Source organism: Lolium rigidum, chromosome 3 (assembly GCF_022539505.1).
Source record: "Lolium rigidum isolate FL_2022 chromosome 3, APGP_CSIRO_Lrig_0.1, whole genome shotgun sequence".
Taxonomy (NCBI): domain Eukaryota; kingdom Viridiplantae; phylum Streptophyta; class Magnoliopsida; order Poales; family Poaceae; genus Lolium; species Lolium rigidum.
This window is the reverse complement of record NC_061510.1, coordinates 384213977-384228172: the sequence shown is the minus strand read 5'-3', so window position 1 is coordinate 384228172 and position 14196 is coordinate 384213977. Positions and strand designations below refer to the sequence as shown.

Sequence of the window (14196 nt, the reverse complement as noted above, 5' to 3'; positions counted from 1 at the left end):
CATGAAACATGCAAAATAGATGAAATAACATAAGTATTGTGTCCCAATATGAAATATATCAATGAATAACAACAAATTATGATATAAAATAGTGATGCAAATTGGACGTATCAACAGGTCCACTCCATCGAGCGCGCCTTCAGGTGAGAACCCTTTCCACCTGATGCCGTGTGAGCGGGTTCTCTGGAAAGAGCCGATGAGGTCGGCTTCGAGGATAGCTTTGACCTCGTCATACTTCTTCTTGAGCTCCTCAGTCAGATCTTCGTACGTGACTGGAAAGAGCCAGTCGAAGATTGTCCCACCGGGCGTGCCAGAATGTGTTGCGGTCAGAAACCCACCGGCGAGCAGCGACGGGCAACACAGTAGAGCCGGGAGGCTTCCAGGACTGCGGCTGGCCCTGGTCCCTCGAGCGACGGCCCGCAAAGCCTCGGCACGCACGCCCGATGCTGGTGCAAGGGCGTGCCACCTGACCTATATCTGGTCAGGAAGGTGATGGATTTGCTTCGCTTAGTTTCCTGCATGGCATACACGTAAACATTAAATACGAGCCTCGATCGGCTCTCAGGTTGTCCTGTGAATCGGCTCAAGGAGCCGATTCACCCATGATCCGTATGAGGTATACGATCACATGGTGGTCCTGCTTGATCAACATAAAGCTAAACGACCTACGATGATTTAGGGTTTTCACCACATAATCGGAACATCCTACGCGTGATTGAGCCTGGCAGCCACGCACGGTGATAATAAACCGACCTTAGATGAGGCCTATAAACCAACATGAAGTTGATCCCCGGAACATCTCATCTAGGGCTAGCAAACTACACCCTACGTGCTACTGGATCCTTCAACCCATTTGCAAGGCCTAACTATGCAGATATTAAACTAATCCTTGAAGAACAAGGAGCAATCATAACGGATCGGATCTGCTAAACAATGATCAAGCGGGTGCCGCCCTTACACCTAAGATAGGCGTAAGGGCGGCTAGACGTCTAAGGGTTGCATGGACGAAAGCATGTAACACGACGGAACAATGCTAACCCTAACACATCTATGATAACTACGTTGCTCGCCATCAACAAGGCTTCGGCACGAGCAACGCATGAACAACGAATAAACGTTATCGCCTAGATCGCAAGATGCGATCTAGGCAACATGATGCTTACCGGAAGAAACCCTCGAAACAAGGGGCTGGCGATGCGCCTAGATTGGTTTGTGATGAACGTGATTGTTGTTTATTCCATAAACCCTAGATACATATTTATAGTCCGTAGACTTTCTAACGTGGGAATAATCCCAACCGTGCACAAGCCAAATTCTATCTAACCGACACGTATCCTACTATCTTTACAGATACACGGGCAAACTAGCCCAAACTTTGTATACAAGGCCGATTCATGTATTTCTTCCAGGCATATTCTTCAAGCCCATCTTAATCGCGGCCCACCTCTGATCTGGTCAAATTCTGGTGATAACAGGTTCACAAAACACCCTGTTTTTGGGACTCAGAAAATGGAAAATAACTTTTTGCTGCAATGAAAAAGAAATCTTCCTCCTACAACATTGTTCGCCATCCCAAGATATGCATGTTTGCAGAATATAGGCACATTATCACAAACTATGCCACGAATCTAGCCATAATATTGGTCGTTCAGCCTGAATGCCAGGAAACATTGAACATGATAGCTCATTTCTGAGAAGGTTTTTTGATATATTTGCAATATTGCAAGTTTGATATTTTTCCTTTCAACTATGTCACATAATATGGCACCACATGAAGATTTTTCATTGTTTTGATGGTTTTTGAATTTCCTATGCCCGTTTCAAACTATGGTCAAAATGGCGGGCATGATGATTCTTAGCTCGGGGATGAGTCTCGCTAAACTTGCAGTGGATCTCTGATGAAATAGCTGATACGTCTCCGACGTATCGATAATTTCTTATGTTCTATGCCATATTATTGATGATACCTACATGTTTTATGCACACTTTATATCATATTCGTGCATTTTCTCGGAACTAACCTATTAACAAGATGCCGAAGTGCCGGCTCTCGTTTTCTAGCTGTTTTTGGTTTCGAAATCCTAGTAACGAAATATTCTCGGAATTGGACGAAACGAAGACCCGGGGGCCTATTTTTCCACGGAGCTTCCGGAAGACCGAAGAACATACGAAGTGGGGCCACGAGGTGGCGACACCACAAGGCGGCGCGGCCTAGGGGGCCCGCGCCGCCCTATGGTGTGGCCCCCTCGTCCGGCCCCGACTCGCCCTTCCGCCTACTTAAAGCCTCCGTCGCGAAACCCCGAGGCGAAAAACCACGATACGGAAAACCTTGCGAGACGCCGCCGCCGCCGATCCCATCTCGGGGGATTCGGAGATCTCCTCCGGCACCCTGCCGGAGAGGGGATTCATCTCCCGGAGGACTCTACACCGCCATGGTCGCCTCCGGAGTGATGAGTGAGTAGTTCACCCCTGGACTATGGGTCCATAGCAGTAGCTAGATGGTTGTCTTCTCCTCATTGTGCTTCATTGTTGGATCTTGTGAGCTGCCTAACATGATCAAGATCATCTATCCGTAATTCTATATGTTGTGTTTGTCGGGATCCGATGGATAGAGAATACCATGTCATGTTAATTATCAAGTTATTACATATGTGTTGTTTATGATCTTGCATGCTCTCCGTTACTAGTAGAGGCTCTGGCCAAGTTTTTACTTTTAACTCCAAGAGGGAGTATTTATGCTCGATAGTGGGTTCATGCTCGCATTGACACCGGGACGGTGACGAGAAAGTTCTAAGGTTGTGTTGTGATGTTGCCACTAGGGATAAAACATTGGCGCTATGTCCGAGGATGTAGTTGTTGATTACATTACGCACCATACTTAATGCAATTGTCTCGTTGCTTTGCAACTTAATACTGGAGGGGTTCGGACGATAACTCTGAAGGTGGACTTTTTAGGCATAGATGCAGTTGGATGGCGGTCTATGTACTTTGTCGTAATGCCCAATTAAATATCACTATACTTATCATGTCATGTATGTGCATTATTATGCCCTCTCTATTTGTCAATTGCCCGACTGTAATTTGTTCACCCAACATGCTTTTATCTTATGGGAGAGACACCTCTAGTGAGCTGTGGACCCCGGTCCATTCTTTAATACTGAAATACAAATCTGCTGCAATACTTGTTTTACTTGTTTTCTCTGCAAACAATCATCTTCCACACAATACGGTTAATCCTTTGTTACAGCAAGCCGGTGAGATTGACAACCTCACTGTTTCGTTGGGGCAAAGTACTTTGGTTGTGTTGTGCGGGTTCCACGTTGGCGCCGGAATCTCCGGTGTTGCGCCGCACTACATCCCGCCGCCATCAACCTTCAACGTGCTTCTTGGCTCCTCCCGGTTCGATAAACCTTGGTTTCTTTTCGAGGGAAAACTTGCTGCTGTGCGCATCATACCTTCCTCTTGGGGTTGCCCAACGAACGTGTGAAATACACGCCATCAAGCTCTTTTCTGCGCGCTGTTGCCGGGGAGATCAAGACACGCTGCAAGGGAGTCTCCACTTCTCAATCTCTTTACTTTGTTTTTGTCTTGCTTTATTTTATTTACTATTTTGTTTGCTGCACTTATATCAAAACACAAAAAAATTAGTTGCTAGCTTTACTTTATTTACTTGTCTTGTTTGCCATATCAAAAACACAAAAAAATTAGTTTACTTGCATTTACTTTATCTAGTTTGCTTTATTTACTATTGCTAAAATGGCCAACCCTGAAAATACTAAGTTGTGTGACTTCACAAGCACAAATAATAATGATTTCTTATGCACACCTATTGCTCCACCTGCTACTACAGCAGAATTCTTTGAAATTAAACCTGCTTTACTTAATCTTGTTATGAGAGAGCAATTTTCCGGTGTTAGTTACGATGATGCTCGCTGCCCATCTCAATAATTTTGTTGAACTATGTGAAATGCAAAAGTATAAAGATGTAGATGGTGACATTATAAAATTAAAATTGTTTCCTTTCTCATTAAGAGGAAGAGCTAAAGATTGGTTGCTATCTACTGCCTAAGAATAGTATTGATTCCTGGACTAAATGCAAGGATGCTTTTATTGGTAGATATTATCCCCCTGCTAAAATTATATCTTTGAGGAGTAGCATAATGAATTTTAAACAATTAGATAATGAACATGTTGCTCAAGCTTGGGAAAGAATGAAATCTCTGGTTAAAAATTGCCCAACCCATGGACTGACTACTTGGATGATCATCCAAACCTTCTATGCAGGACTGAATTTTTCTTCGCGGAATTTATTGGATTCAGCTGCTGGAGGTACTTTTATGTCCATCACTCTTGGTGAAGCAACAAAGCTCCTTGATAATATGATGGTTAATTACTCTGAATGGCACACGAAAAGAGCTCCACAAGGTAAGAAGGTAAATTCTGTTGAAGAAACCTCTTCCTTGAGTGATAAGATTGATGCTATTATGTCTATGCTTGTTAATGGTAAGGCTAATGTTGATCCTAATAATGTTCCGTTAGCTTCATTGGTTGCTCAAAATTCTAGACCACATCCTGCTAATGGTAATTCTTATAATAGATATGTTTCACCTAATGAGGAAAAGATGTGATCCACCAAGAGCTTTATGCAATCACAATATGAGCAAAATAAGTTGTTTACTAAAACTATGAATGAGCAATCTACCTTGTTGAAGAATATAGGAAATCAACTTGAAAATCTGAATATGGAGATTTCTGGGTTGCAAACTAAACTTGCAAATGCTGAAACCCGAATCTCATACATGTCCGCGTCACAATCTTCTTTAATTAATAAAATGGCTGCTAAACCTGAGGATATTGAAAATAAAATTGTTACTACAGCAAATGCCATCCAAGTTATAATTAATGAGAATATAAGATTAATGGCTGAACTGCGTGCTAGGTGGGATAGAGAAGAAAATGAAAAACTAGCTAAAAAGGAAAATGTAGCTAAAGTTTGGACTATTACCACCACTAGCAATGCTAATGATTCACATGTTGCTGCACCTCCTACTATCAATGGTAAAATAATTGGTGTTGGCAATGCTTCTACTCCTAGTGCAAAGCGCGCAAAATTACTCGAAACTGCTAAAGCTAGCTGAAACTGCTTGTGATAAAACTGCTGAAATTTTTTCCAACCTTGGGGATGATAATCCCATTGCTTTAGATTGTAATGATTTAGATTTTGATGATTGCCACATCTCTGAAGTTATAAAGTTCTTGCAAAAACTTGCTAAAAGTCCCAATGCTAGCGCTATAAACTTGGCTTTCACAAAACATATTACAAATGCTCTCATAAAAGCTAGAGAAGAGAAACTAAAACTTGAAACTTCTATTCCTAGAAAGCTAGAGGATGGTTGGGAGCCCATCATTAAAATGAGAGTCAAGGATTTTGATTGTAATGCTTTATGTGATCTTGGTGCAAGTATTTCTGTTATGCCTAAAAAAGTCTATGATATGCTTGACTTGCCACCATTGAAAAACTGTTATCCGGATGTTAATCTCGCCGATAATGCTAAAAAGAAACCTTTGGGGAAAGTTGATAATGTTCATATTATGGTTAACAATAACCTTGTCCCCGTTGATTTTGTTGTCTTGGATATTGAATGCAATGCATCTTGCCCCATTATATTGGGAAGACCTTTTCTTCGAACCGTTGGTGCTACTATTGATATGAAGGAAGGTAATATTAAATATCAATTTCCTCTCAAGAAAAGTATGGAACACTTCCCTAGAAAGAGAATGAAGGTACCTTATGATTCTATTATTAGAACAAATTATGATGTTGATGCTTCATCTCTTGATGTTACTTGAGTTACACTTTCTGCGTCTAGCTGAAAGGCGTTAAAAAAAAGCGCTTATGGGAGACAACCCATGTTTTACTACAGTATTTTTGTTTTATATTTGTGTCCTGGAAGTTGTTTACTACTGTAGCAACCTCTCCTTATCTTAGTTTTGAGTTTTGTTGTGCCAAGTAAAGTCTTTGATAGAAAAGTAAGTACTAGATTTGGATTACTGCGCAGTTCCAGATTTCTTTGCTTGTCACGAATCTGGGTCTATCTCCCTGTAGGTAGCTCAGAAAATTAAGCCAATTTACGAGCATGATCCTCAGATATGTACGCAACTTTCATTCAATTTGAGCATTTTCGTTTGAGCAAGTCTGGTGGCCTAATAAAATCCATCTTTACGGACTGTTCTGTTTTGACAGATTCTGTCTTTTATTTCGCATTGCCTCTTTTGCTATGTTGGATGAATTTCTTTGATCCATTAATGTCCAGTAGCTTTATGCAATGTACAGAGGTGCTAAGAATGATTGTGTCACCTCTGAACATGTGAATTTTTATTATGCACTAACCCTCTAATGAGTTGTTTCGAGTTTGGTGTGGAGGAAGTTTTCAAGGATCAAGAGAGGAGTATGATGCAATATGATCAAGGAGAGTGAAAGCTCTAAGCTTGGGGATGTCCCGGTGGTTCACCCCTGCATATTTTAAGAAGACTCAAGCGTCTAAGCTTGGGGATGCCCAAGGCATCCCTTTCTTCATCGACAATATTATCAGGTTCCTCCCCTGAAACTATATTTTTATTCCGTCACATCTTATGTACTTTGCTTGGAGCGTCGGTTTGTTTTTGTTTTTTGTTTTGTTTGAATAAAATGGATCCTAGCATTCACTTTATGGGGGAGAGACACGCTCCGCTGTAGCATATGGACAAATATGTCCTTAGGCTCTACTCATAGTATTCATGGCGAAGTTTCATCTTCGTTAAATTGTTATATGGTTGGAATTGGAAAATGCTACATGTAGTAACTCTAAAATGTCTTGGATAATTTGATACTTGGCAATTGTTGTGCTCATGTTTAAGCTCTTGCATCATATACTTTGCACCCATTAATGAAGAAATACTTAGAGCTTGCTAATTTGGTTTGCATATTTGGTTTCTCTAGAGTCTAGATAACATCTAGTATTGAGTTTTGAACAACAAGGAAGACGGTATGGAGTCTTATAATGTTTACCATATGTCTTTTATGTGAGTTTTGTCTGTACTGTTCATCCTTGTGTTTGTTTCAAATAACCTTGCTAGCCTAAACCTTGTATCGAGAGGGAATAGTTCTCATGCATCCAAAATACTTGAGCCAACCACTATGCCATTTGTGTCCACCATACCTACCTACTACATGGTATTTATCTGCCATTCCAAAGTAAATTGCTTGAGTACTACCTTTAAAATTCCATCATTCACCTTTGCAATATATAGCTCATGGGACAAATAGCTTAAAAACTATTGTGGTATTGAATATGTACTTATGCACTTTATCTCTTATTAAGTTGCTTGTTGTGCGATAACCATGTTTACGGGGACGCCATCAACTATTCTTTGTTGAATATCATGTGAGTTGCTATGCATGTCCGTCTTGTCCGAAGTAAGAGAGATCTACCACCTTAATGGTTGGAGCATGCATATTGTTAGAGAAGAACTTTGGGCCGCTAACTAAAGCCATGATTCATGGTGGAAGTTTCGGTTTGGACATATATCCTCAATCTCATATGAGAATAATAATTGTTGTCACATGCTTATGCATTAAAGAGGAGTCCATTATCCGTTGTCCATGTTGTCCCGGTATGGATGTCTAAGTTGAGAATAATCAAAAGCGAGAAATCCAAAATGCGAGCTTTCTCCTTAGACCTTTGTACGAGGCGGCATGGAGGTACCCCATTGTGACACTTGGTCAAAACATGTGCATTGCAAAGATCCGGTAGTCCAAGTTAATTAGGACAAGGTGCGGGCACTATTAGTATACTATGCATGAGACTTGCAACTTGTAAGATATAATGTACATAACTCATATGCTTTATTACTACCGTTGACAAAATTGTTTCATGTTTTCAAAATAAAAGCTCTAGCACAAATATAGCAATCGATGCTTTCCTCTTTGAAGGACCATTCTTTTACTTTTATGTTGAGTCAGTTCACCTATCTCTCTCCACCTCAAGAAGCAAACACTTGTGTGAACTGTGCATTGATTCTCACATATTTGCATATTGTACTTGTTATATTACTCTATGTTGACTATTATCCATGAGATATACATGTTACAAGTTGAAAGCAACCGCTGAAACTTAATCTTCCTTTGTGTTGCTTCAATACCTTTACTTTGATTTATTGCTTTATGAGTAAACTCTTATGCAAGACTTATTAATACTTGTCTTGAAGTACTATTCATGAAAAGTCTTTGCTTTGTGATTCACTTGTTTACTCATGTCATTACCATTGTTTTGATCACTGCATCCACTACATATGTTTACAAATAGTATGATCAAGGTTATGATGGCATATCACTTCGAAATTATCTTTGTTATCGTTTTACACCGCTCGGGACGAGCGAGAACTAAGCTTGGGGATGCTTGATACGTCTCCGACGTATCGATAATTTCTTATGTTCTATGCCATATTATTGATGATACCTACATGTTTTATGCACACTTTATGTCATATTCGTGCATTTTCCGGAACTAACCTATTAACAAGATGCCGAAGTGCCGGTTCTGTTTTCTGCTGTTTTTGGTTTCAGAAATCCTAGTAACGAAATATTCTCGGAATTGGACGAAACGAAGACCCAGGGGCCTATTTTTCCACGGAGCTTCCAGAAGACCGAAGAACATATGAAGTGGGGCCACGAGGTGGCGACACCACAAGGCGGCGCGGCCTAGGGGGGGCCCGCGCCGCCCTATGGTGTGGCCCTCTCGTCTGGCCCCCGACTCTGCCCTTCCGCCTACTTAAAGCCTCCGTCGCGAAACCCCTGAGGCGAAAAACCACGATACGGAAAACCTTGCGAGACGCCGCCGCCGCCGATCCCATCTCGGGGGATTCTCGGAGATCTCCTCCGGCACCCTGCCGGAGAGGGGATTCATCTCCCGGAGGACTCTACACCGCCATGGTCGCCTCCGGAGTGATGAGTGAGTAGTTCACCCCTGGACTATGGGTCCATAGCGGTAGCTAGATGGTTGTCTTCTCCTCATTGTGCTTCATTGTTGGATCTTGTGAGCTGCCTAACATGATCAAGATCATCTATCCGTAATTCTATATGTTGTGTTTGTCGGGATCCGATGGATAGAGAATACCATGTCATGTTAATTATCAAGTTATTACATATGTGTTGTTTATGATCTTGCATGCTCTCCGTTACTAGTAGAGGCTCGGCCAAGTTTTTTACTTTTAACTCCAAGAGGGAGTATTTATGCTCGATAGTGGGTTCATGCCCGCATTGACACCGGGACGAGTGACGAGAAAGTTCTAAGGTTGTGTTGTCTTGTTGCCACTAGGGATAAAACATTGGCGCTATGTCCGAGGATGTAGTTGTTGATTACATTACGCACCATACTTAATGCAATTGTGCTGTTGCTTTGCAACTTAATACTTGGAGGGGGTTCGGACGATAACCTGAAGGTGGACTTTTTAGGCATAGATGCGGTTGGATGGCGGTCTATGTACTTTGTCGTAATGCCCAATTAAATCTCACTATACTTATCATGTCATGTATGTGCATTGTTATGCCCTCTCTATTTGTCAATTGCCCGACTGTAATTTGTTCACCCAACATGTTTTTATCTTATGGGAGAGACACCTCTAGTGAGCTGTGGACCCCGGTCCATTCTTTAATACTTGAAATACAAATCTGCTTGCAATACTTGTTTTACTTGTTTTCTCTGCAAACAATCATCTTCCACACAATACGGTTAATCCTTTGTTACAGCAAGCCGGTGAGATTGACAACCTCACTGTTTCGTTGGGGCAAAGTACTTTGGTTGTGTTGTGCAGGTTCCACGTTGGCGCCGGAATCTCTGGTGTTGCGCCGCACTACATCCCGCTGCCATCAACCTTCAACGTGCTTCTTGGCTCCTCCTGGTTCGATAAACCTTGGTTTCTTTCTGAGGGAAAACTTGTTGTTGTGCGCATCATACCTTCCTCTTGGGGTTGCCCAACGAACGTGTGAAATACACGCCATCAATAGCATAATGTGAACCTAAAAATGATATTTTCGAAAAATCATGAGCATTAGATCATATACATGTAGTTCAAATCTGACCGACTTCCTACTGACTCGGCAGAAATTTGTCTTTTTCACGAGGGATGGATGAAAATATTGCAGATACCCCGGTTGAGAAATTATGTATCTAAGGTGGTCTAGTATTTTTGAAAAATGGAGTGCTACTATTGTGAAACTTTCATTTGGTGGTTTCTTCACAAAACACCCCATTTTTAGGACTCGGGAAATGGAAAATAGATTTTTGGTGCGACGAAAATGAAAGCTTCCTCTAGCAACATTGTTCTCCATCCTAACATGCACATGTGTGCATAATATGGGCACAATATCACAAACTATAGGACGATTCTAGCAATAACATTGGCCATGAAAAATCGCACATGATAGCTCATTTTTGAGAATTTTTTTTGAGATATTTTCAATATTCCAAGTTTGATATTTTTCCAAGATAGATCTTATTTTTCTGAAAACTTTGATATATAATTTATATTTTTCTGAATTATAATGATTTAGTTATGATTTTTCTAATATTAATGTGGTAAAATAGAAAATAGCTTTGCCGAGGGCTGAAAGCTGCCGTCGGCACAAGCCTAATGTTGTTACCTCGCTGTTATGATGGAGAGGTTGTGCCGAAGATTGCGTCAGCACAATGCTTCCTGTGCCGACGGCTTGCCTGCCTAGCCGGAATGGGCCCTATGCCCAACGGCCCCGACATTTAGCCGTCGGCACAGAGGATGGCCATCGGCACCTTGTGCATTTCCTGTAGCGACGAATTCGGTAAGACAAATTTTAAGCGAATATTAAGGCCTTCAGAAATGAAATTTCATACTCGAGTGTCTACCTGTTCTGAAGTACAAATGATATAATTGTTTCGTTGTATGTGTTCAGATTACATCGCTCATGTTGCTCACATGGCATGCTTCAACAACGTCGTCTTGCACAAATTGGTCAGCGTCACAGAAGTTTCCCTGAATTTTCAGCTGCTGGATATGTTTGCAGACTCTTCCGATTTTAAACCCGTGAGCTACTAGCATCATTCTTACTACTCCCTCAGTTCCAATGAATAAGGCATATTCTTTTAAAAAAAAGTCAAGCTAAGTAAAATTTAGCCAAATTGTTAGAAAAAACTATCAAAACCCACGATATTATATAGATATCATATGAAAATATATTTCATGGTGTATATTAAAGTGTTGATTCGGATTAACTTTTTAAAAACAGACCTTATTCAATGGAGCGGAGGTAGTACTCACTGTTAGTAGTTACTAGTTAGTACTACAAATTGACATGGACCCTTGATCTTCCAAATTGACATGGACGCATATACAAATGGCGGTACCATAAAGTCACTTACAAGCACGGACGTCGGGTTTGTCCCGTCCGCACTCCCATTATTTAGCTCCCGCAGCAAAGCATTGCCACGCCACCCCAACGGTGGAGAACATAGTCTGAAGAGCCATCTTCAGGTGCTCAGTGCCGCGTCAGACTTCTGACTAAGGTACTGTTGCCAGGCCTTGCCGGAGCCTTTTTCTTGATGCAGATTGGCGCCTTTAGAGCAAACACTCTTGGGTCCGTCGTAGTAGAGAATGTCCGTGTTATCATTTGCGCGCTTCCAGTTGGTAGGGAGGTTCAGATAATCGTTATAGAAGGCCAGAGTAATTGCTAACCTAATGCCATCCCTGAAAATGGATGTTGGACAGGGCCAGAATGGTGTTATAATATACCCTAGGTGAATCAATATGATTCTATAATATATGCTGAAGATGACTATTTTTGCCCACAACATAATCAAGTCACTGACCTATGACTAGCTAGGTTGACAGCCTTGGCCCAGAACGTGATAGAGTCAACCAGATTCCTCTTCAGATTGCGTGGCTCCACAATAAGCACATCAAAGTCAAGTAAGCACGTGTCCTTGTCAAAAGGTTCAGTATAGACCAAACCTTTTGGAGCTGTTCTTTGAACAGCATGCAGAACATCCATACTGATGTAATCACCAAGGCGCTTGCTACAATCTTCAGCAGCACCAATGGCATAACTGCCTAAATCAACGCGGACAAGGTCTTCAATATTTCCCTGGGTAGGAGAGTGTTCATGTAAGTTTGAAGATACGGAATTTTTTTTTACTTGATTATATAGCACATGGTTTATCTTCTGAATTCGATCTGCATGTTGAAAAGCTGCTCATGACCTATGCCCAATTCATGAAACAACTTATAACCCTGTGGCAGTATGACCCTCTTACAATATGCAGGTATGTATTGTCGATTTATTGATTCAAAGCAGTAGTAAGGGGGTGGGGGTGCTCATTTTCACTTAAATTCGTCTCATGCAAATTGCAAAGTAAAGACTGGTAATTATTCAAGTATTTGACCATAGTAATGCAAAACAGCTGGTACAAACTTTTTGGAGGAACTTTATGATGCGCAACACTCCATGTAAATGATTAGCAACTTTTTTTTAAACGGGGAAAACCAGCCTCTGCATCAATCGATGCATACGGATGATCAACAACGAATGGTCTATCACAAGTCTATCACAGGTTAGGAAAATGTAGAGAGCAAACAGGGTGTATGATGATACAACTATCTTTTGGCAAAAAATCTTAATGGTATCAATGCTTGTTTTTCCTGAAGTTCAATAATAGGTTCGAGTAAATAGACTAGACGTATGCACAGTACCTTTACAATTGAGTCTGCTGAGATATAAACATGTCTCTTTCGTGAGAACTGAGTTGCGATAATGATTGGTGACAGCTCATTGCGGAATGACCATAAGAAGTTTCCCTTTGGAGTGGCAACATTTAGCTTATCCTTGATTTTCTTTTGACTGAAGAGGTAAACAAGTATGAGGATAGGCTAATTCCAACGACAATATGAGCATTTTAATTTGCGTGATCTCACCTAGTAACGGTAACGATTGAATGAGGTAGTACTGATTTTATCTTGTAGAAGGGCAATTGATCACTGTCTCCTTCTGGTATCAAGAAAGTGAAGGATAGATCATGTGGATTACTGTCAAACAAACAAAAAGAAACATATTCTGTCATTAACTCTATAAAATTAGTACTGCAATCAACACATAAGTAAAAAAACTCCACAATACCGAAGCGAGCTAGCACTGTATATGTTCTGTGGTCACCGGAGATGTGAAATAATCGTGAAGTTTATCATGCATAACAAAAACTCTTGTATACCAGTTACAGCAAATTCTGGTAGTTATAGTTCCCTGGTATCGTGCCAATTTCGTGAGAGCAAAATTACTGAAAGACACGTGAATCACATAAAGAGAACCTTGAGCTAGACAGTGTGGAGTTTGTCAGCACAGCAAGCGTACGAAGATCCATGCAGCTTATCCAAGAGAAGATATCCACACTTCCAACGTGGTGCGGCACATCCTGCATTGGAAGGAAATAGAGCTTCGACAGACAGCGAGACAGGCACGAGGAAACGCGGCAGCAGGGAGCAGACAGTCTACCGCGGGGTGGCGCGAGGTGTTCAAGGGGATCCAGTTGCGGCCGGGGCCGGCGGGGTGGCAGAAGTGGGTGGCCGGCAGGAACTTGAGGCCCCAGAGCACGAGGATGGTGGCAAGAGCCAGCATATGCAGCCCCGAGCAGGCCCGCGGCGCCGGCTCGACGTCGCAGGGGATGACGCGCTGCCCGCCCGGAGGCTTCTGCGGTCCCTCGCCCATGTCGCTGGCGGCTGGCGGCTGGCGGCTGGCGGCGTTGGAGGGTACAGAGGAGGGAGGCGGGCGAGATGGTGGGAATGGTTTTGGAACTCCGAAGTTGTCGTCGTCGTGCATTCTCTTGGCGCAAGGCCGGCCTGGATGTTTTTCTTTTTTCCTCCATGTTTTGGATTTTGTGGTGATCGGGCGGTTCGATTTATGTGGTTGTGCACTTGTGCTATTTAGTACTCCATCCGTTCTAAAAAAAAGGCTTCTCAACATTTTTTTAATACGAATGTATCTTTAACTAAAATATACTATCTATATACATCCAAAACTAGATAAAGTTGAGAAGTTTTTTTTGTAACAGGAGGAGTACAAAGGAAAAAAAAAGGCTGGCTTTTCACCCTGAGAATGCACGCCCCGTGTTGGGAACAAGGTGGGTCTCCCACTAG

The 14196-nt window shown here is 41.8% G+C and overlaps 1 protein-coding gene across 1 annotated transcript; it reads right to left on the bottom strand.

Annotated features, from left to right (window-relative positions):
- Positions 1–11379: 11379 nt before the first annotated feature.
- On the bottom strand, positions 11380–13879 carry LOC124697556. Its single transcript, XM_047230131.1, has 6 exons — positions 13556–13879; positions 13372–13475; positions 12982–13092; positions 12760–12907; positions 11880–12154; positions 11380–11757 (listed from the first exon to the last, which is right to left on the bottom strand). Exons 1-6 carry the CDS (start codon positions 13877–13879, stop codon positions 11541–11543), a joined length of 1179 nt encoding a protein of 392 aa, XP_047086087.1. The 3' UTR covers positions 11380–11540.
- Positions 13880–14196: the final 317 nt, after the last annotated feature.